This window comes from Chiroxiphia lanceolata, chromosome 13 (assembly GCF_009829145.1).
Source record: "Chiroxiphia lanceolata isolate bChiLan1 chromosome 13, bChiLan1.pri, whole genome shotgun sequence".
Lineage (NCBI taxonomy): Eukaryota > Metazoa > Chordata > Aves > Passeriformes > Pipridae > Chiroxiphia > Chiroxiphia lanceolata.
This window is the reverse complement of record NC_045649.1, coordinates 6442758-6464563: the sequence shown is the minus strand read 5'-3', so window position 1 is coordinate 6464563 and position 21806 is coordinate 6442758. Positions and strand designations below refer to the sequence as shown.

General features: G+C 41.1%; 1 protein-coding gene across 3 annotated transcripts; it reads left to right on the top strand.

Annotated features, from left to right (window-relative positions):
• On the top strand, window positions 1-19663 carry ZDHHC7 (zinc finger DHHC-type palmitoyltransferase 7). 3 transcript variants are annotated; one of them, XM_032701174.1, is made up of 8 exons: window positions 1-78; window positions 5950-6039; window positions 8289-8611; window positions 11560-11684; window positions 15259-15355; window positions 15642-15723; window positions 16886-17016; window positions 18012-19663. In XM_032701174.1, exons 3-8 carry the CDS (start codon window positions 8306-8308, stop codon window positions 18186-18188), a joined length of 918 nt encoding a protein of 305 aa, XP_032557065.1. In that variant the 5' UTR covers window positions 1-78; window positions 5950-6039; window positions 8289-8305; the 3' UTR covers window positions 18189-19663. The 3 variants fall into 3 exon arrangements, with proteins under 3 accessions (XP_032557065.1, XP_032557064.1, XP_032557067.1); XM_032701173.1 differs by lacking the exon at window positions 1-78 and adding an exon at window positions 376-526; XM_032701176.1 differs by lacking the exon at window positions 1-78 and adding an exon at window positions 1004-1060.
• Window positions 19664-21806: the final 2143 nt, after the last annotated feature.

Here is a 21806-nt window from a genome sequence, read left to right as displayed (position 1 = left end):
GGCCCCAGCGCCCCTCCGCGCCCAGGGAGCGGGGCCAGCGCCGCGGCTCCTCATGCTGCTGTTGCTGCCGCTGCTGAGGTAAATCCGCTCCCCTCCGTTCCCCGCGGGAGGCAGCGCGGTGGCCCCGCGAAGGGCGAGCGCGGAAGGTTACTGGGGATGAGCCGCCTTGCGCCGGCTGAGGGCTGGGCGTCCCCCCTTCCTCCCCGCCCTGCTGCTGTTTTGCTGTTTGGGGTCAGTTAATGGGGTGGTTTGGGGTGTGCTGCCCCTTTCTTTTTTTTTATTATTTATTAAGATAATCTGTAACCAGCCCAGCGCCCGGACGTGTCCCTGAGCCCCAGCGCGGAGTCTCGGGGAAGCGGGAAGGGGAGGGAGCAGCTCCTCATTCCCCTCCCCACCTTCCCGACCGTGCCCCGGCTCTCGCTCCGGGGAGTTTCGCTGATTTACGCGGTGCTGGTTTTCCTGATTTCCAGGAGGGAAGGACGGCGCTTGCAGAAAGTGGGGATGCAAATAGCTCCTAAATGAGAGGGTAGGTTGGTGCAGCGCGGCGTGAGTGTGATCTGTGCCATGAAAAAGAGAACATTGGCTGCTTTCTATACTGAATTTCTGTACTGAATATACACTTATGTGGTGGTATCAGGATGCAGAATTGCAGTGATGTAACTGTTTGCTTTGCTGGAGACATAATTAGGTTGAAGTCGCCGTGACTGTTCACATTAACAGACTTAAATTAGACCTTTTGAAGTGGATGCTCTCCAACTTTGAACATTTACAGATAAAAAGGAGCTGCGCTGATTCATTAGGAGATGAAACTGATGTGAAATTTTAGCGGTTTGAGATTAGAGTTAAATAGCTGAAAGCTCTTTGTGGCTAAAAAGAATTGATAATACTTTTCATCTGTCTGAAACTTCCTTGGTTTCTCTTTAACAGTATATTTTGTATCGTATGGATCTGATGGATTTCTTTTTTATGCCTTTTATGAGGACAGAGAACTCATAAGGAAAGTGAATTGATAGAATTTTGCAGCAGGTGAAAGGCTGAAGATGAGGAACATCGAGGAAATGTGAGACTTTATGTGTGTTTGATATGAGAAATGACTGGAACAAAGGCTTTAACGTTCCTTTAATCAATATGGAAAGTTGCTAGTGAAAAGAATTCAGCTTTGACCTCTAACATTATTTTTTGGAACCTGGAAGGAAGAATCATGTGTGGATATAATAGCTGACATAAAAATGTGTTTGCCAGCTTTATATCCCAGTGCAGTCAGTATATGTGATACCTGAGCTGCCTTCAGTTGAGTGTGAGGGTAGAGCAGGTACTGGTGAAGGCAGAAATTGGAATTAAAAAATTATACTCTGAACGTGATTAATCCAGTTGCTGTTGGCGAAGGAGTCAAACTTCCAGCTTTCACATAACAATGCTGATATTGCTACAGCCATGTAGCTTTGTGGAGTCTAATCTGAATTTGAGCCTGTGGCCCTGTTCCAAAGGAGGTCGGATTCAAAGCCCAGCCATAGATTGTGTTCGTGTCCTTCTCAGGTGAAGGTTGTTCAATCCAGAAGTGTTCTGTCCTTGCTGTTGTACCTCAGTGAGCTCTTGGTGTATCAGATAGTGTCTTTCTCTGCCTGGCACCAAAGTCTTGTGAAAGATGTTGTCTTTGACTTTCACGTGGGGGGAAAATGTGTTACTGAAAAAACGTCCTGCTGAACATTGTGCTTGTGGAAAAGTGACTTGATATCAAGAATCTATTGGTTTTATTTCTTATAGCAAAGCTGTCTAATACTTTGTATAAATATATATTCTGAAGACATGCATAGTTTTTTTTTTTCTTTACTTTTTCTTAACTTGCTTTACCCTGAATTCTCATTGCTGTTTTTTGAGGGTGATGCTGCTGGCGTAAATCATAGATTGGTTTGGGTTGGAAGGGACTTCAAAGATCATCTCATTCCAACCCCCTTGTGGGAACATCTTCAACTAGATCAGGCTGCTCAGAGCTCCATCCAGCCTGACCTTGGACACTTCCAGGGATAGGGTATCCACAACTTCTCTGGGCAACCTGTACCAGGGCCTCACCACCCTCACAGGGAAGAATTTATTATCTAAACTAAATTTCCTCTCTTTCAGTTTGAAAAAAGACATGAGTAATTAGATGACCAGCTTCCCATTCATATTTATGTCTCAGTACTTCTATATACCCTTTTTCTGAGGTTATTTAGAAGCAGCACATCCCTTTCAAAGCTGAAAAGAAACAGTTCCAGTGTTTCCCCATGGGCTGGCACTGGCTGTGTAATAAGAGACTGGCATAAGGAGAAACTTGACTGTGTTAAATATGTACTTGCTAAAGATTCTGTTGAATGTGTTGCATGTAAACAGCATCACATTAATTCTGTGTTCTCACTGTAAAGTGTCCCTGTGTGCCTGCAGTAGAGCAGATATGGACCCATACAAGGAAAGGACTGCAAGGCATAAATGGGAAATTGAAGAGATAAATACAGTACAAAATATATTAAATTAGAGCAAAAGCAACAAGGACTTAGAGAGATGATAAGCTGTGCCACTGAGGGTATGGGATAGGTTTCATAGAATCAACCAGGTTGGAAAAGACCCCTGAGATCATCAAGTCCAACCCTTGATCCAACCCTGCTGTGGTTCCCAGACCATGGCACTGATGCCACATCCAGTCTCCCCTTGAACACCTCCAGCGATGGTAAATCCACCACTTCCCTGGGCAGCTCATTCCTGCTCAATGGCTGATTACACTCTCTGTAAAAAATTTCTTCCTAATATCCAACCCACACCTCCCCTGGCAGAGCTTTGGGAATAAACTGATAATAAAACTCTGGAGGTTGTATCACGGTTCTCCATCCCAAGCTGTTTCAGCTTTTCCAAAGTCCCAGATCCCTGAAACTGGGCCCATACCTTAGTAATTACAGCTAGCAGGAGTTGAGTCTGTCAAGCCTGAACTGGGATTGTTGGTGGTGGACTGGTTCCTCAGAATACCCACTATTCCAGCTGTTCCTCCACAACGTGGGTGCTGAGGAAGGTGGCCCTGGCCACCAAAGCAGGGGGTCCTGGTCCAGGGGAGGCTGTTGCTGGGCTGAGCTAAAGGGCTTCCAGTGCATTTACTGGGTGATGGAGCTGTTGGAGTAGTTGATTTGTTTGCTGGGAGGTGTCTGCTGCACCAGTCACTGGGAAAGAATTGAAACAAGCCACAGTCTACTTGTTAAATGGCTTTGCAACTTGGCTTGCCTGGATCTGTAGTAAAAAGGAGGTTATTCATCTAAATAAGACGTGATTGTGTACAGTCATTATCTGATGGATATTTATCTGTCAGCAGTGAATGGTCCAAATTGCCCATGGAATTGGATGCAGGAGAAGATTTGCCTGTTTGGTTTACTTAGAATTTCTGCAGTTACTGAAGTTAATGTTTATGCTGTAACCTTATAGTGAGTTCTGTAATTTTGATTTTTGATTTTTACCTGTGGTTTTTAGGTAGGATTTATGTATGTAAGCGGGATTATTAGTCTGCTGTGCAATCAATATGTGTTAGTGTCCCTACAACTATTGACTTACTGCCATAAAATCAGAAATGTTGAAATAAAGGCATTGTCACTGAAATATGAGGAATCTTAGGAACTGTCTGTTGTGTAGCTTGAAGGAAAAGGCGACCAAAAAAGATTCAGGCTTTGGCAGCTGATGGATTTTTAACCTGTGTATGAATTCTTATCTTTGTATCTGTTGAAAAAAATACAGATAAATTAGGATTTTTTTCATGCAACAGCACTTTTCCTTTCTTCCTTAGAAAATAACAGAGAAAAGGACTGTGCTTAACCCTGAAGTGGCTTTTTAAAAATTAAATTATCAGCACAAGGGCCTCATGATACAATTAGTTATGTTGTACCATTTGTCTTCCTAATGCCCTTGGTAAGCTTTGAGCAAACACATTCTAGGCACAGTCATTTTACAAGACCATGTTCCCAGTGATCATGAGTTTATAATGCCACTTCTTCAAAAGTGGGGTTTTTTCCAATAATGTGTCTTCATTTCAGGCTTATGTTTCATTTACAGTGAGGTGTGGGTCAGATGAGACATTCTCAACCTGAGAATTTTGGGAAACCCTTGAGAGTGGAACTGGATGGGATCAGGTTTAATATAACCATCTGTGCAAACAGATGACATTGTGCATGAGGCATTGAATAATTTAGTGTTATCTTCAAGTGCTAGATAAAGATTTTTAAAAGGTCCAATTAAAAGCTATTGCTTGGAGTATTAGGTTGAAGAGTAACGCTTTGTCCTTTTGTACTGTAAGTACACAACAAAGGCTCGGTGTAAATTTGGTTAGGACAGGCATTGAAGCAAATAAATAACAAAATAGCAAATAAATTAACAGTGGAGCAGAGCTGGAAGCATCTCAGTGGGGATGCTGAGCTCTTGGTCAAGTCTGAGTGCTTTCAAACATTGATCCTCCACCCTTGGAGGGACCAAGGTGGGGGGTTCTAGGCAGCTGGGGAGGAGAAGGAGAGGGGAGAATCACATGAGAATGACTAAATCTATTATTGTTGCGAAAGCTGAACTGGGGTGGCCCTTCCACATAAGCAGTGAGTGGCGAGGCTGTGATAAACCCAGCTCTTGCACGGGACTGCAGTTGGGAGTAGGGAACTGACCGAGCAAATCACGTCCCGTTCTTGTCAATAAATTCTCTGTTTGCAATTCCAGCTGATCACTGTGACTGGAATATTTCACCTGCAGAGGCTGAGCAGTGGCACCTTCTATTGCCTGTCGTCTCCAGCTCGGAAGGGGTGGGTGACGCTGCAAATTAACGGGATCCGCTCGCCCTGGCTGCTGCTGTGCTTCTGCTCAGCTGCCACAAAATGCCATGTCACTGACAACTTAATGGGGGGGGATTTCACAATATTGTCAAGTTTAACAAAGATATAAAAGCTTCTCTGTAAAGCAAACCGGAAAGCAATCAGCAGCTTCATGCAGTTCTATATAATATAGGTATTTTTAAACTAAAAGAGGGTCAGTTTAGATTAGATATAAGGAAGAAGGGTTTTTTTAATGAGGGTGGTGAGGCCCTGGCACAGGTTGCCCAGAGAGGCTGTGGATGCCCCATTCCTGGAAATGTTCAAGACCAGCTTTCCTTGGGGCTTGGAGCAACCTGTTCTAGTGGAATAGGATGTCCCTGCTCATTGCAGGGGGTTGGACTAGATGGCATTTAAAGGTCCCTTTCAACCCAAACTATTCTGTAATTCTGATATGTGCATGAGAAGCACTTGCATTACCTTTTAGTTTTGCAATGGAATATATGAGTTTGTTTAAATAAGGCAAGAGGCTTCTCCTTTTCAGGGGAAATTTACATTTGTATAATTCCCCTTGAATTGGGAAAATTTGAAAATGAATAGTGAGGAACTCCATCAGGAATGTTGTATTTGGAGTGTCTTTTTCAAACAAGCTGGTTTCAGAAGCTTTACTTTGCAAAAAGGGACTTTGTATTTTCCATAGTTCTTAAATGTCAGAATCCTTATGTTACCCTCAAAATATATTAATTTAAATTAACCTTCCAACTGAGAGTGATTTCCATGTCACAAAAATTTACTTTAAATACTGGAAAAGAAAACAACTGAGGAAACAAACCTGAGTACTTCTTTAGCCAGCTTTAGTCAGACAGAAATTCAGGCCCACACCTCTTCTGTTCTCTTCCCCAAATAGAAATGTAACACAAGGTTTTGTGCTGCACTCCTGCTCCAAATGCCATGTGGTGATTTCCAAAAGTTAACAGCTAAAAATTTCAAGCTTTCAAGTGCCTGGTTTTTTAAATAAAATACAAACTTTTTCAGTGGAGGTACATGCAGAGTATTTTAAAGTCCTGCTATTGACGTCTCTTATTTGTATTTAACACTATTTTCCTGAGGAAGCTTTACTGATCAGTTTGGTGTGATGTCTTTTCAGATTACATCAGATATGACTGCATGTATGAATAGCCTGGGATAGCCCAAAGGAGGGACAGGATGTCACAATAACATACAAAACATTTGGGAGGTATGTGGGGTCTGCTTTCTGTTGTTTTAAAAGATTTCTTGGTTACAAAATGAATACAGTTATTTTGTGCCATTCCATTCTTAAAACATTTCTCAAAAGTTGTATAAACTCATTTTTGATGAATTAATAACTGATTTGCCTCATTGTCTTCATATCCAGGTGCCAATTATGTATGATTGTGAAACTTGGATTTTTTTTTGACCACAAAGGGTGGTGGATATCCCAAAATGCCTTTGAACTTAGTTGGCATAGATTGTAATTTTGAACTACAAACACTTAAAAAGATTGGGATAATTTGAAGTGGCTGACAAGAGGACCTTATCTAGGTTAAGTCAAGCTTGACTTGCTTTCAAGTGAGGTGAAGTTTGTTAGTTTTTAAGATATTTTTCTAGTATGTGACTACCTTCATCCATGGCTTAGTAGCTGCACTGTGGCAAGAAGGGGGATTTTTGTCCATAAAAAACCCAATGTGTGGACAGAAAACACAGTTTAACTATAGAAATTGTACTAGATCCAAGCACCAGAGCTGTGCTTCAGTTGTGCTGTTTCACAACCAGGGAATGTGTCCTTCAGACACGTTACCATGGCCCAGGAATTTCCCAACTGTTTTAGCAGTTGCTCTCAGATCTGTGCTGCAACCTGCAGATCTTTATTTTCATTTTTAGTTTTTTGGATTGTTCCTGCCTAGTTCTAGCATTAAGGTGTAAGGATCAGAAGGATTTACTGGGCAGAATATGTTTCTCTGATTCCTGTTTTTTAAAGGTTGTAGACGGACACATCTTCATCAAACAACCTCAGTGTGAGTCTCTTTACCTGGTAATGGTCACTCAGACCATTCTGGAGGAACTAAGTGATCCCATATTCAAGGTCTTGGGATGGAAATTGAAGTACCATAATTCCTACCAGTCATATAATAGGCTGCCATTAATAAGGGAGAAGAACAGAGAGCTCTACATGGCTGTCATAAATCAATATAAATGCTCTCAGGTTTCTCTCAGACGTGGCCTTTAATAGCATGAATCAATATGATTTTTAGAACACAGTATACTTTTAAAGCAGCAGGGTGTTCTTGAGGCATAATGTTTAAGCTTTAATTTGTCTCCTGTTTGTTGGTAGCACTTCAGTTCTGCCATTCTGTATCTTTGCTTCTCTGGAACATAATTCTGTTTTCATGAGAACTCTTAAGGTTTCAAGTCTTGTTTTTGTTCCACGTTGGAACGACAACAAAGCCCTAAAAGAGTTTTCACAGAATTAAATTAATTAATGTGTTCTTTGAAAATCTGATTCATGTAATCCACTGCCATGCTAATTTAACCACTACCATTTGTTTCCCTTAAGTTTGGTCTGATCTGAGACCATTTTGTGAGTTATCCAGTATATCTTTGTAACAGGCTTGTGGTTTTTCCAAAACAATAGCACTTTTGTCAACAAATTTAGCTGCTTTCTAACTTGCTGTGTTGTTTGTTGTGAGCAATGTATTAGAACAGCTTTATTTCCATTCTGTTTTTCCTTTCTGCTCTTCCCTCAGTTGCTGGAGCTGAATGAAAAGTGAACAGTCTGGTGCCATAATTTGTTGTTTTCAGGGAGACATGAGCTGTAATTTAATGAAGACTTTGCCATTTCAGTTTGAGATAGAAGGGAGTGGCTGTGCTTTTTAACAGAAGAGGAAGAAGGGTTTATGGGCACAGCAAGGTGGAAATGAAACCATTCTAAAATCCTTTTTTCAGGCACTAAAGTTCTGTGTTTGTGGTGGGGTGACCCTGTCTGGACTCCCCCCAAAACTGGTCTGTGACTCCTCTCCTCTGCTGGACAGGGGAGAGAAAATATAACGGAAGGCTTGTGGGTCAAGATAAGGGCAGGGGGAGAGAAAATGCAACAAAAGGCTCATGGATCAAGATAAAAGCAGGGAGAGCTCACTCAGCAATGACCATCCCAGGCAAAACAGGCTTGACCTGGGGAAATCAACTTAATTTATTGCCAACGAAATCAGAGTAGAGTAATGAGAAATAAAAACTAAATCTTAAAAACTAAAACCTAAAAAGCTGAAAACTAAATCCCTTCTTTCGTATTTCATCCTTCTGTAGCCATAGAATTGTTCAGGTTTGGATCCAAAAACCATCTCAGTGATCTGTTTCGAACTTGGATACGTTTTATCTTCCAGAAACAGCGGACGAGAGCCACTTGGATTTCAAAAATGATGATGATGATGATAATGATAATAACAATGCTGGTCTGTTTGGTTCCTGCAGGGCAAGGCCAGCAAACCATGCAGTCATCAGGGCACAGGTTCCGGGATGTCGAGCACCACCCTCTCCTCGCCGACAATGAGAGCTACGACTCCTCGTCCTCGGAGGCTGACATGGCAGAGAGGGTCTGGTTCATCAGGGATGGCTGTGGGATGGTCTGTGCCATCATGACCTGGCTCCTGGTTGTCTATGCAGACTTTGTAGTGACTTTTGTCATGTTGCTGCCTTCCAAAGACTTTTGGTACTCAGTGATCAACGGGGTTCTCTTTAACTGCTTGGCAGTGCTCGCATTGTCGTCACATCTGAGGACTATGCTGACGGATCCAGTAAGTATCCAAGAACTCCTTGGCATTGGATTGTTCCACTTCTTTGTGAGGGGAACAGGGGGGCAGACACTAATCTCTTTGTGGAGACCAGTGACAGGACCCAGAGGAATGGCCTGAAGTTGTCAGGGGAGGTTTAGGTTGGATATCAGAAAAAGGTTCTTCCCCCAGAGGGTGGTTGGGGACTGAACAGGCTCCCCAGGGCAGTGGGCACAGCACCAAAGCTGAGAGAGCTCAAGGAGCGTTTGGATGATACTCTCACTCATGGTGTGACTCTTGAGGATGGTCCTGTGCAGGGCCAGGAGCTGGGCTCCATGGTCCTTGTGGATCCCTTCCAACTCGGCACATTCTGTGACTCTGTGATTTGCAGAAAAGTTTGGAGAAGCCAGATCAGTCTTCTCCTGCTGGGAAAAGGAGTGTCAGACTCAAAACCTTCAAGGTTGAAGGCATGATATCTGTACCTGTCCTGTTGTTCTATTAATGAAACCATAAAGGATGAGTCAATTTAAAATTAATTTATGAGTAATTAGACTCATGGAAAATACAGTTGCTTTGTAAAATATTAACCCAGGCCCTGAAAAAGCTAATAAAGCTTTACTCTTCCCTGTCCTATTCTTTTCTAGTATTTTTTCATCAGATATATTTTCAAAACTTGTATACCTTCATCCTGTTGTGCCATTTGAAATGTTTCTTCCATTTAAGGCACATGAAAGAGCTTTTAGAGGTAGACAAGCTGCAAAACCCCAGTCACACGCTGGTATAAAGTAAGAACCACTGTCCTACACGATTCCTGCATTATTGTCTGGAGGTGTTTGGAGTCAGAGGGAAGGGAGATTTAAGTTGAACACACATTGAAACAGTGTAGGTGTAAGAGCTCTTGGAAGTGCTTAATAAGACTTTTACTCTCCAAGACATTAACTAGTTCATTTTGTGCTAAAATCTTTTTTTTTTTTTAGGGAATAAATCCAGGAAAAGTGAGCTGAGGGGAAACCCATCTATTTTCTCCAGATTTTTAAGACAATAAAAGTGTAGAGAGAAGTTATGGGAGTGTTCAAAAAGCCAGCAGGGCGTTGTAGTTAATGATTTTCTAGGTCTCCGATTTACTCTGAGCCCACACCCAGTGATGAAATATTACAACTTCTACAAACTGTCACAGTAAGAAAGTTAATGGTTTAAGGATGGATTGCTTAAAAATATGTCCTGGTAAGACTGGGTGTCTTTCTAGACCTGTGGATAAAACATGATAAAAATTGAGATGAGTCACTGCTTTTTGCTTCTGTTCTTTTGCTGCTGACCCCCAGAATGGAAAACACGATTGTGTGATAGAAACTAAGATTGAAGGAAGAAAGGAATAAACTGCCTCAAAACATATGTGAATTAAATTTATTCTTATAGGCACAAAAATGGAGTTTTCATGGAAAGGAATTGGGGACTGACTGAGACTGTGAAAGACGCTTTTGAAATAGAGCATATTTTTGTCAGCAAAATGCTAAGTTATCACCCTTAGTGACAGGTGAACAGGGCAATGTGAGACATTTTATAAGCCTAAATTTACCTGGAGCAAGATAAATCTGTGCTTTGGGAGTTCTCTACGAGATAATTCACCATGTTTACACCAAAGCATTCACCTCCATGGGAACATTCATATTGCAAAATACACTTCAGGAGTTCACCAGGAGTGTTTAAGGAACTCTCTCAGTTTGTACCCCTTCAAGGGCCAACTGGCTCAAGCTGGAAGCAGCACTTGGCCAAAGAGTTCATCTGGGGAAGGGCTTGGGCTGTGTCTCAGATCATACAAACACAAGTTTGTTATTCCAGGATACAGGCAACAGAAAATTCCTACCTAAGCAGAGAGGTGTTTTGGAGTGGGATCTGAATGCCTGCTGGCTTCTTAATTCTGTCCCAGAACTTCCTTCAGGTGTGTGTATGGAATGAGGATGTTCCCAGTGGGCTTTTTTTGAACAAGAATGAACTGCAGAACGTTGTGGGGGATTTAAACTGACCCAGAGAAGGCTCTTCCTGGGGGAAGGAAGTGCTGACCCGGAGGGGTTGGTACAGAGAGGCCCCTGCACTTTGTCACATCCCAGTTTATTTCACAATCACTTCCTCTCCCGGATAAGCCTTTAGCTCCATAAATGAGCAAGGGGACAGTGGTGCTGTCCTTTCTCTTCTTACTGATCCAACGTTAGATTTTGAACTCAGGAGGCTCTGGGTTAACATTGTTCCCGGAAGAAGCAATTCCTGACCATCCTCTTCCTAGTTGTGTTCAAACAGCAGCTCTGTGATGAACAGCTCAGCTAAAAATCAATTTCTTTTCCTGATGGGTTATTTTTCTTCTGAATCAGTTCCTTCCCCTCTTTACCATGAAGCTACACAAACTTTACCAGCAGCAGAAGGTAGCAGAGGATACAAGATGTAGAATAAAGAAGCCAGTGGTGGTTCTTGCCAACAGCATCCAAGCTAAAAGTTTAAGGAAAAAGGGATGACATTTGGTTCTAAAAAACTTGTGTGCATGGGGCAGGTGGCTAAACCCTGGTTCAGAGACTTGAAATAACATCTTTCAAGTAGCTACTGATTTAACTTTTGTGGATGGCTTGGCCCAGTAATCAAATGTCACAACAAACGTTCAGAGTAACTTCTCAGCAAATAATGTACCTGGAGGTCAGGATGTGTCTCCTTCATTTCTGTAAGCTGGTGACAGTATATTCTATGAGAATGATGCTAATACTTGGCCATAGATGAGTCTTGCTGAAATGAAGCTGAATTTGAGGTCAAACAGAGGTAATTTATTCATTTGGAATTGATTGGGGCTTATAGCTGACTAGCTTTGAATAAATGAACTTATTTCAGCAATTATCCTGAGGTTACTGGGGTGAAGTCTATGGAAGGTATTTTTAAATGCTCTCATGCCATTTAAGAAGCTTTCTTTCCTCTAATTGAAATGATTTCAGGGGGCTGTGCCCAAAGGAAATGCCACTAAAGAATACATGGATAATTTGCAGCTGAAACCAGGAGAAGTGATCTACAAATGTCCCAAGTGCTGTAGTATCAAACCTGAGCGTGCACACCATTGCAGGTAGGCCAGGGGGGCTTTAAACAGGTCTGCATATTGAATTGTGGAATAACAACTGATATTTATGTTAGTTTTTTTCCCCCACAAATTCCTTTTGGTATCCAATAAACTTTCAAATTTGTACATTGCAGAGTATTTTATAAATATACTGTGGCTAAAAATGAATGTGAATGAGGGAAAAGGAGCAAGAGACTCAAAGAATTTTAACAATAATTGTGCTCTGGTGTTTTAAATACTTTTTGATCTGTGAATATACTTTTTGATCTGTGAATGTTTTTCCCTGTGCATCCTTTCAATGTACCTGCTGTACTGTGGGTAATGCAGGGCAGAGAGAAGAATCTCAGTTTTCTGAGAGAAACTGATTAAAGAAATGACTCCTGCAATCTTGAATTAACAAAATACAGAGTAATTTTAAACAATCACTTTAATTTGTGTCATTTCTTCATATGCTTTTGAGGTTATATGTGAATTGGCAGATTATTTTCCCAAGGTTGTATAAATAATTGGTTAAATTGAAAATTCATTTTAGTAAGGACAGAAGTGATGATAATTTGAACTAAACATGCTATGGAAGAGATAGTAAATGCATCCATTTTTAATTAATCCTCAAATCTTTTGAGTTTTCAGGCACTGTGGATTTGCTTTCATAGTGTTTATTGTGTGAGAGCTGAAAATAGAAGTGGCTGCATAATCAGGACTTACATAAATATGTAAATGTTTCTGGTGGCTCTCTCTAGGTGTGGGGAGTGCTGTGGACTGAATTATGAGGAGCTTTAAATTTTAGTGCCTGTCAAAAGGACAGAGTGAAGTCTTGTCAGGGCTCTCAGGTTGTGCTGCAGGTTTGTGGTTTGTGAGTGCAGAGTCTGGGTGGGTGTCACTAATCCGTGTGAACGTCACGCCCCGGGAGCTCTTTCCATTAGAAACACTCAGCCTTGGCACTGGGAGCTTGTTCTTCTCTCAACTGTGAGTGGGTTTTTGTATCTGGAGTGTGAAGAGAGAAGTTTCATGGATAAATAGTCAAGTGTGGAATTACCTTCAGTAGGTTTCTCAGGGATGCAGTGACACTCCCCTGCAGTGAGACTGGTTCTTTGGCTTTTTTAGCTCTGGAGTGTTCCCTGAGCAGAGCTGTGCTCAGGGCTCGAGGGTGGAAGCAGCACAGCTGCTTTCTTGGGGCAGAATAGAAGCTGTAAATCCCTGGGGATCCAAAATAGCTGTGTGCAGTCTGCTCAGATGGCCTGGCATCGTGTCCAGGGGATGTGCCAAAGGGACACCTGAGAGCTCAGCTGAGCGTGGGTTGGATCTGGGATCTTGCTAATTTTCTCATCTCATGTTTAGGGAAGTTCCCACAGAGACTTTGCAGGTAGCTGTGTGAAGTGTTTCTCACATCTTCAGTCCGGGTAGGATTTACTTATTTGGAAGGAGCCCTAAATGAAGACATCACATGTTGAACTCTCAATATGGGAGAAAAAAAAAGCTGGTGCATCAGAGAGCCTGGGGCTCAAATCCATCGTTTGTAGCGACAATTTGAGCAACATTTATTGTTAAAAAAGAACAAGAATGGAGAGTGTCTACAATGAAGGAAATCTCTGATACTTTCAAAGGGTTTGTTTTCCCTAAGCACCTGTTTAGGGACCCAGCTTTGTGTGTCTTACGAGTTGTTCTGTTTTAATCCTTGGTAAAATATTCTGTAAGATGTTCCATGGGCAAAGGATGCATTTTGGTGCTTGCTCAGGGCAAAGCACAGAACATGTGAAAGGGAAAGCCAGAGGCTCACAGTGTATGTGGTATCCTTTTGAAAGGCTGCTCTCATGTTTTTCTCAGCAGTTGGATTTCTGGTTTAGTTGTCTTTGTTTCTCTTAATGTGATTCTTTGCCCTAGATTTATCACTGCAGAAGTTATCAAATAGAAAAAAGGTTTCTTTGATTATACTGCCAGTTTTTTATTGGTTTACAAACCCATTCCAAGGACATTAAAAGGATGGTCTAGTCCCAAGTATTTAAAGTGGCAATTTGCTGATAGAAGAGACTTGAAAATGGAAATTGAAGTTGGTTCCTGTTGGGAAATACTTACACTCAAAGCCACAGTGCATGTTTTGAGTAGTAAATTATTAACAGAAGAGACTCTTATGATGTAGTTATGAAAATTGTTGTGCAACACTGCAACAGTTCTTTTAAGGAAGAAAAATAGTTTCATAATACACATTAGTGATGGGAAAAGGGACAAGAAACTTCTATTTACAGCTAAGTATCTATGAAATGCATTAAACCGAGATTTTACTGAGCAGTTAACATTCTCACCATAAGGAAGAGTCTTGTCCTGAGTTAATGGGGTTTGGACTTCACTGAAGGAGCACAGCTGTCAATATTCCTGCCTGTTCTGAGCACCTGCATTTGTGTGGGGGGAATTGTCACTGAGAGTCAAGTCACTGAGATGTTTCCATCAGTCTTCCTGTGGATATCTGTTATCCAGAGCAATTTTTAGCTGTGTCTTCCTGAATGTTATCTTTGGCATTCAGAAGTGCAGTTGCACCTGCCTGAGTTCCTGCAGCAGCAGTGCCCAGCTGGAGAAGACCTTCCTTCACCCACAGCTCCTTGTTCTCACCACCAGTTCTACTCCTGCCTCTTGTGTAGGGTGGGAGTGAAATGACCCAGACTTCCCCAAACTCCTGCTGCATAAACATCTGTCCCTGCACTATGGAAGGAATAAAATACAAGTGATGGGGTAGGAAGAAGTCAGAACCACTGTTTTAAGCCTTGCTGTGAGTTTGTTGGTGTGAGATTGGGAATGAAGGCAGGGTTCCAGACATCTGATGTCTTGGAGAGCTTTGTGTGGGCTTGTGAGAAATTCTGAATGAGCAGAAGTGAATCCTGCCCACCTCACATCCTCCAGTGCTCGGCTTGATTGAGTCTGGATATGATTTTACTCAGCACTTCACATTAATATTGTTTTTAGAGTGGCAGCACAGATTCTGTGTTACATCAAGAGTCTTGCATGGTTGTGGTACCTGGAGTTAACTCACCTTCCCCCAGAGCTCAGGAAAATGAGAGGCTGAACTTGCAGCAGCAGGTGGTGAAATGAAAATCTTTTGAAGAGCCTTCTGAATGTCTTCCCTTGAGTGATACTTGTTTTTCTGTGCCAGAAAGTTGTTGCAGTGTTTAGTTCTGGTATTGGCATTTCAGATGTAAAAGGCACTGATTAAAAAGTCATTTGTACCAGAGGTTGGATCGTCTTTAATGTGCATAAAACAAGAGGCAATGGGAATGTGAAGTTTGCTCATTCAGTGCCACAAGTGACTGAAGGGCCTGGATTTGCTTGATTGTGTATTTGGTTTTGGAATGATTTTCATATTAATACTGGGGGAGGGTTTGGGAAGAATATCTTATAGTTTTGTAGCAACCTAAAGCCGAGTTGTGAGCAAGCAAACAATTTCTATAAAGAAATGCAAATAAAATCACTGTTTTACAGTTTGTCAGTAAATATTTCAGCACGTCATCATATGACCACTGGATACCCTTGTTTCTGCTTTAAAATGTGAGGTGTAATTTCCCAACAGAAGCCTTTTTTTCCTTTCTTCCAGTATTTGCAAGCGCTGCATCCGAAAGATGGATCATCACTGCCCCTGGGTGAACAACTGTGTTGGGGAGAAAAACCAGAGGTTTTTTGTTCTGTTTACGGTGGGTGAAAATCAACATTCAGTCTGAACCAACATTCAGTCTTAATCTACCTTAATTATAACAATTTTGGTTGTGCTTAGTACCAACAAACGGCTCAAGGGCACAATTGTGGTGTTGTTTCGGTTGGTTTTTTTTTTTCCTTCTGTGCCAGCTATTCTCCAAACAGGAAGATATTTCTCCTCATACTCATTTAAATCTTGTATAATGCTGTTATTTTAAGCAGTCTTTATTTTGCTGTGTTCTCTGCAGTAACAGTCAGTGAAATGGTGCTGTCTCTTGTTTCCAGATGTACATAGCCCTAATTTCAGCTCATGCTCTCGTGCTCTGTGGGTTCCAGTTCTTCTCCTGTGTCCGAGGGCAATGGACTGGTAAGCAAATCTTTAACTTTCATTATCATAATCTAGCAGATATTAAGGAAAAACCATAGCATTCCACCTATTTCAGTCGGAAATATTACAGGAGTTACATCTTTAAGTGAGGTCCTGAACATATTTTACATCTTTCTCCTGTTTTTCTTTTGTTGTTTTTTCCCCTCATTCCTTTAGGCATTCACTGTAAGAGCTGTGGCTGTCAAGGGCATTCTCACACCCTTTACACATAGAATAATTTACTACCTCTGTAATAGGAAGGAAACAGAGCTGATCCTCAGCCACCTTAGCACTGTATCACCTAAAGCTGCCAGCTGGGCTTTGCGTGTTCCACCACAATTCTGGGAATTACCTCTGAAATTTAGACAAATTTCTCCCTCATTCTGTTGTCTGGACCCAACTGTGGGGCTCTTGTAGAAAAGAAATTTCCTAAACTGTCCCAGATTTTTTGTTTAGGCCTCTGACTTGCATTTCCTAATGTTCCAGTGTGCTCATTCTGGTTGTGTGCTTTTGACAGAAGATGGTTGATTATATGTTCTTCCTGGTATCTGAAGCAACAGGGAAATCCGTGTGACACCTTTTTTGCTGAACAATTTCATTAAATGGGTGGAATCTTAGTCCATTTTATACTTGAAACATTCAGCCTCCTGTATATATCCCATCTCTTCCTTGTTGAAGTATAATTGAGTTAATCAGTTGATCAAAGGATCTCCAGAGATGTCGCTGTCAAGTGTAAGGGCAGAACCTGATTACTTTGTGTGGTGAATTAAAAAAGAGAATAAAGCAATCACAGCCAAATGGAACATCTGTATTAACTGGCAAAGTCAGAGCTGACAGTGGGGATGGTTTTTACAGCAGCTGTCGTGCCTAGAACTCCAAGCTGCTCTCACATGTGCAGTTCTGAGCACTTAAATCACTTCATGTGCAAACATCTATTTGATATCCTTGAAATACCAGAAATGGTATCTCGTGCCTTACAGGAAGCCAGAAGTGTTCCATGAAATTCTTTATTTCCTTGCTCAGCAAATAGAGCTGCTGCAGTGCCAGAAATTAGTAGTTTGTTTTAACTGTGAAATATTGTTCCAAGTGTCAGATATTTATAACATGCTCTGTAGATTTTTTTTTTTTGAGTTATTTATAACTACATGTATCATTTTCACAGAATGCAGTGACTTCTCCCCACCTGTAACTGTGATCCTGATGATCTTCTTGTGCCTTGAGGGTTTTCTGTTTCTCACTTTCACTGCAGTCATGTTTGGCACCCAAATCCACTCAATATGCAACGATGAAACGGTAAAAAACCTCTGCTTTTTTTGTATCCTATAACAGTAACTCTGGGGAGATGTGATTTAGATATTGTTTTATTGCATGAGGAGGAAACTGCAAACCTGAAATAGCTCATTTTTATTTTCTGCAGTTGCAAGGATTGAAATCCTTTCTTGGGTGTTGCTTTCTAACAGAAGTTACTGCGCTGTTTGCTTTTCTGACACACGTTTTGTAATTAGGTTTTCAATGACAAAGATTGCACAGCTTCTGGTTTCAGTTTTGACTTTCACTTCTTAACTCTCACAAACTCCTGGGATGTGTCATGGGAAGTGTCTGATTTTTCTCAGGTTTACGCTTAAAGTAGCTGTTCTGTCTTAGCCCTTCAGGCTTCACTTTGATACACTTTGTTACAAGATAAGCATTGTTTAGGCCTTAGATCTGCAGTGTTACACCTTCAGAGCATGTTTTGGGATGGGCAATTAACTGGAAACACAAGGAATTCGAATCCTGTGACTGTTCAGTATTTTCTTCTGTGAGGGTGTTTAAAAGTGTATTTCTATACTGAGGAATAACTGTGAAAAACAGTTGGTAAATATTGAGCCTTCATTAGTGGGAAGTGCAAAAAATGATCATCAGAATAATGCATTTGAGAGAGTAATTCTGGCTCCAGTAATTGCAGTGCAGGAGCCTTATTGTCTGGTTTCATTAACTAAGTAAACAGCTTGTAGTGTAGGTTTATTACATGTGGACTCTACTGTAACATCAGCTTTTCTGGTCATTTTACCTTTTAGCTTGAGGGGGAAAGAGATACAGATAGACAAAGCTTCTTGTACACATTTAGTATTAAGTCCTCTGCCCTGTACCCCCAGGACTAAAACAGTTTCTAATTTTTTCCTTACTAAATAAGTGAAAGAATAAGGAACTAATCAGCTCAGTAACTCTACAATAAAAATGCAAAACGAGTTTTGATGACAGATATTAGATTTTACTTTGGGCTCACCAGTATGTGTGTTTATATACAGGAGATTGAAAGACTGAAGAGTGAAAAGCCAACATGGGAGAGGAGACTCCGCTGGGAAGGGATGAAATCAGTTTTTGGGGGTCAGCCTTCACTCCTGTGGATCAATCCCTTTGCAGGATTTCGGATCAGGCGACTTCTACTGAGAGGAAAGAAAGGAGGACCTGAGTTTTCTGTTTGAGCCTAAATATGCTGGAACTTGCAAGAATTCTATATAATATTTATTTTGGGGCCAGAGAAGGCTGTCTACATATAATCTGTGACCAGGTGAAACTGATATCAGACATTTGCTTGTAGCAAGCAGAGTTTTCTACGTTTATTGTCACAGGCATCTCATTAATTCAGAGACAGGAACTGGATCTGCAATGGTCTGAACAGCAAGATACCAGAGGAAGAGCACGTGGTCACACTAAAGAAGCCAAATGTTGTCATGCTACTGTAATTTATTTTATGAGATTACTTACCCATTTTTTGTTAAACCCTTTTTATTTGATAAATGTTTGGGGAATTACCTGTGTGTTTTTATAAGAAGTATATCCTTAGGTGCAGTTGTCAATCAGAGGGAGGAGCATTAGGGTGGAAGTTGATCTCCAATGAGACTTAGCCTTCTAAATCCAGGTTTCAGGGAATAGTGCTTTGTTCAGTTCTCATTTTTCAGCTTGTCCTAATAAACAGAGCTGTACTCCTGTGTCCCTCTCCAGGCACACATTCCTCATATGCAAGTGACTCCAGGGACTGGTGCCCAGCACTGCACAGCACAGGCACTGTCACCCCCTGCCCAATGTCTTCCCAGGCTCACTGAAGCACGGCTGTGGTTGGCACTGTTCATCTCCTCTGGCATTTTGGGAAATGCTAAATCTTCCCTGAACAACTCCTGGCTGTGGGCCAAACCCTGCCCAAATCCTTAAATCATTGATTCCAGGGGAACTGGATGTGGATAGTTTGTGTCTTAGGCCTGTGCAGGGATGAGTGGGACCAGTGACTGTATCCTGCTGTGTGAGATTGAAAGAATGTACTGCAGATGGAGGGAATTCACTGAAAACAGTTGTCTTTGTATGGTCTTGCTCTGCCCCTTTTTTATTGTACAGACTTTTCCTAGAAGGAAAGCTGTTAATGATCCCTTAGACAAAGACATCAGGGGAATGAGGGGAGTTGCCTCTTTCTCAGCTTCAACACATCTTAAATGTAGAAACGTCTGCAATAGAACAAATTATTTTGAATTTAACCATTTCCAACCAAAACTACTCTGAGGAAATGAGAGCAATATAGATCTAGAACTGCTTTATGTGGGCCTGACAAACAACAGTAGTGCTAAGAAATGTTCATAAATCTGCAAGTAATGATAATACAAGCTGCAAGTAATGAAATTCAGATAAAAGTGGATTCTTTAAAAATTACATTTAGACTATTTTTTTGTATTACTGTTAATCTATAAATCACTGACAATATAAAGGATAAAGCAGGAGCCTTGATGCATAGCTTGAAATCGTGCCTAGAAAGTAAATAGCTCCCTGTTTTGGGACTTGCCTTAAAATTGTCCTGTTCTTGCTTTTGCTCAGCCAGTAGCACTGATGACCTGTCCCACCTCCAGCAGTTCCACGTGCTGAAGAATCTTGCATTACAATGTTTATGCACTGCACAAGCTGTACTTTCTTTTTTCAGTGAGCTGCTTCTCCATCTCTCTGTAACAGTTTGTGGCATCTTGATTCAGCTTCATCAGGTTTTGTACTACTGGGTGGGTGAAATTCCCGAGGGATCCATGGATTATCTACGGCCCTGTGAACAAAACTGTGCAATATTATGGAATATGTTCACTTTGCTAGGGAGGGGGGGGATGGTGTGTGATGCTGGAGAATTCCTAGGTGGAAATCCACTGGAATTGCAGTCAAACGAACAAAAGTGTCTCGTGTAGCTGAGGGGAAAGCTGGAAGTGCCACAAAAATTTGTGCATATTCAGTTGCACACCTTAAGAGTTTGGGCAAGAAAAAAAATGTGTCTGGCTTTATCATGAGGCTCTTAATGTGTATATTGTTTAATGATGGAAATCAGAAAATATCACTCCAAGCAGTTAAACCCTGTGACTTAGCAAGTGTGTGTGTGTGTGTGTGTGTGTGTGCGCGCGTGTGTGTGTGTGTGTGTGTGTGTGTGTGTGTGTGTGTGAAATCCGGGTTACTTGGCTTTTCAAACCTTTCTGTTGTAATTTTTTTAATGTAAAAAAAAAAAAATAAACTAATGAGTTGAAGTCTTAGTTGATTAACTTCTCTATATGTCACTTTTTTTGCACATCTATGTTCATATTCACATGTATTTAGGCTGAACAACTTCAGGGTAATTGTCTTGCATCTTTTGGCTTGTAATTTGTATTTCTTTATATCAAGTGACAGGTGATATTCCTCCAAATTAAAGATGCTCCTCTGCTTATTAAGGGGATTAAGCTGCATTACCCTGCTTAGCTCTTGGGCATTTCCTTTCCTGCATCTTGTTATAGAACCATGGAGTGGTTTGGGTTGGAAGGGACCTTAAAGATTGTCTTGTTCCATCCCTGTTTGTCCGAGGAGAGTGGGAAAACATGGAAAAACTTAAGAGTGGTATTTCAGGCTTTGCACTTCCAAGGTATTTGTGTGAAATACAGGTTTGGATTCCCCAGTTTCTCTGTGGAAATGTTGGCTTTTTCCACTGGTTCTGCAGCTTCAGGTGCAGGTTAGAGAGGAGCAGCTCACAAGTGTCCACCCCGTAAGGGTGAGAGGAACAAGGTAGGAACAGTGAAGGATGGAGAGACTGGAAACAGTTTATTTCCCATTTACTGTAATTCTAAAAAATACTGGGATATGTTTTCTGGGTCTGATATCACACTTTTCTACACTGCTGTTTCTATGGAGAAAATAGCTCCAGAGACACACACACACAGACTTTGTGCCAGTGCTGCTTGTGTTTATAAGCAGGTTAATGATTTGATGATGTTTGTGTGCCACAACAGTCGGGCTGGGCTGTGTTTACTTATATTTTAGGGAAGAGCTTGTTTACTCTCCAAAGGGAACAGACGTCTCTGCAGATGGATCCTGCCAATTTATCTCCTTTTTATTTTCTTGTTTAATTTCCAGCAGTAACATCAATATTGTTTCGTGAACCCGGGGCAAGCAGCAATTCATTTATGGGCTATTTTATGCCCTCCTGTGTGCAAATGTTGTGTTTCTACAATTGTTCTTATTTCTTTTAGTTGGTACCATGGTCATATGTGAATGTATTTAATGCTTCTGGAGAAGGAAAGTGGCTTAAGGGGTTTTGAAATACAGAAACTGGACTGTAAAATGATGATGGAATATGTTAATAACACTAAAACAAAGTGCACCAGCACTGGTTCTGTATATTTTTTTAAGTGTTACTCTTCTGAACAGAGTTACAGGTCAGTTCATGTGCTGTACTTTGTGGTTTAATGTGAGTTGGTGCTTCTTCATTGATGAAATTAATTTTTTATTTTACTTCTTTCACTCTTTTTTTGGTGTGAGTGTGTGTTCTGAATGTCTTAATTTATTTTAGCCTTTCCCAACTGTGTCCTAGTAGCACATGTGCTACTGTAAAGCACATCACTCTTGTCATACCCAATTAGAGCTCTGGGAAACAGCCAAGAGGCATCAAAGCAATCACAGGCTTAGTGTCTTAATAACATAAGTGAAACTTTGCACCTCCAAAATATTGCTGCAGTTTCTCTTTTAATACTGTAGTGCAAGATAAAGTTAATGTCAGATCTAAATTCAATGTTAATGAAGCCCAATATTATAATTGGCAAGGAAACAGATAA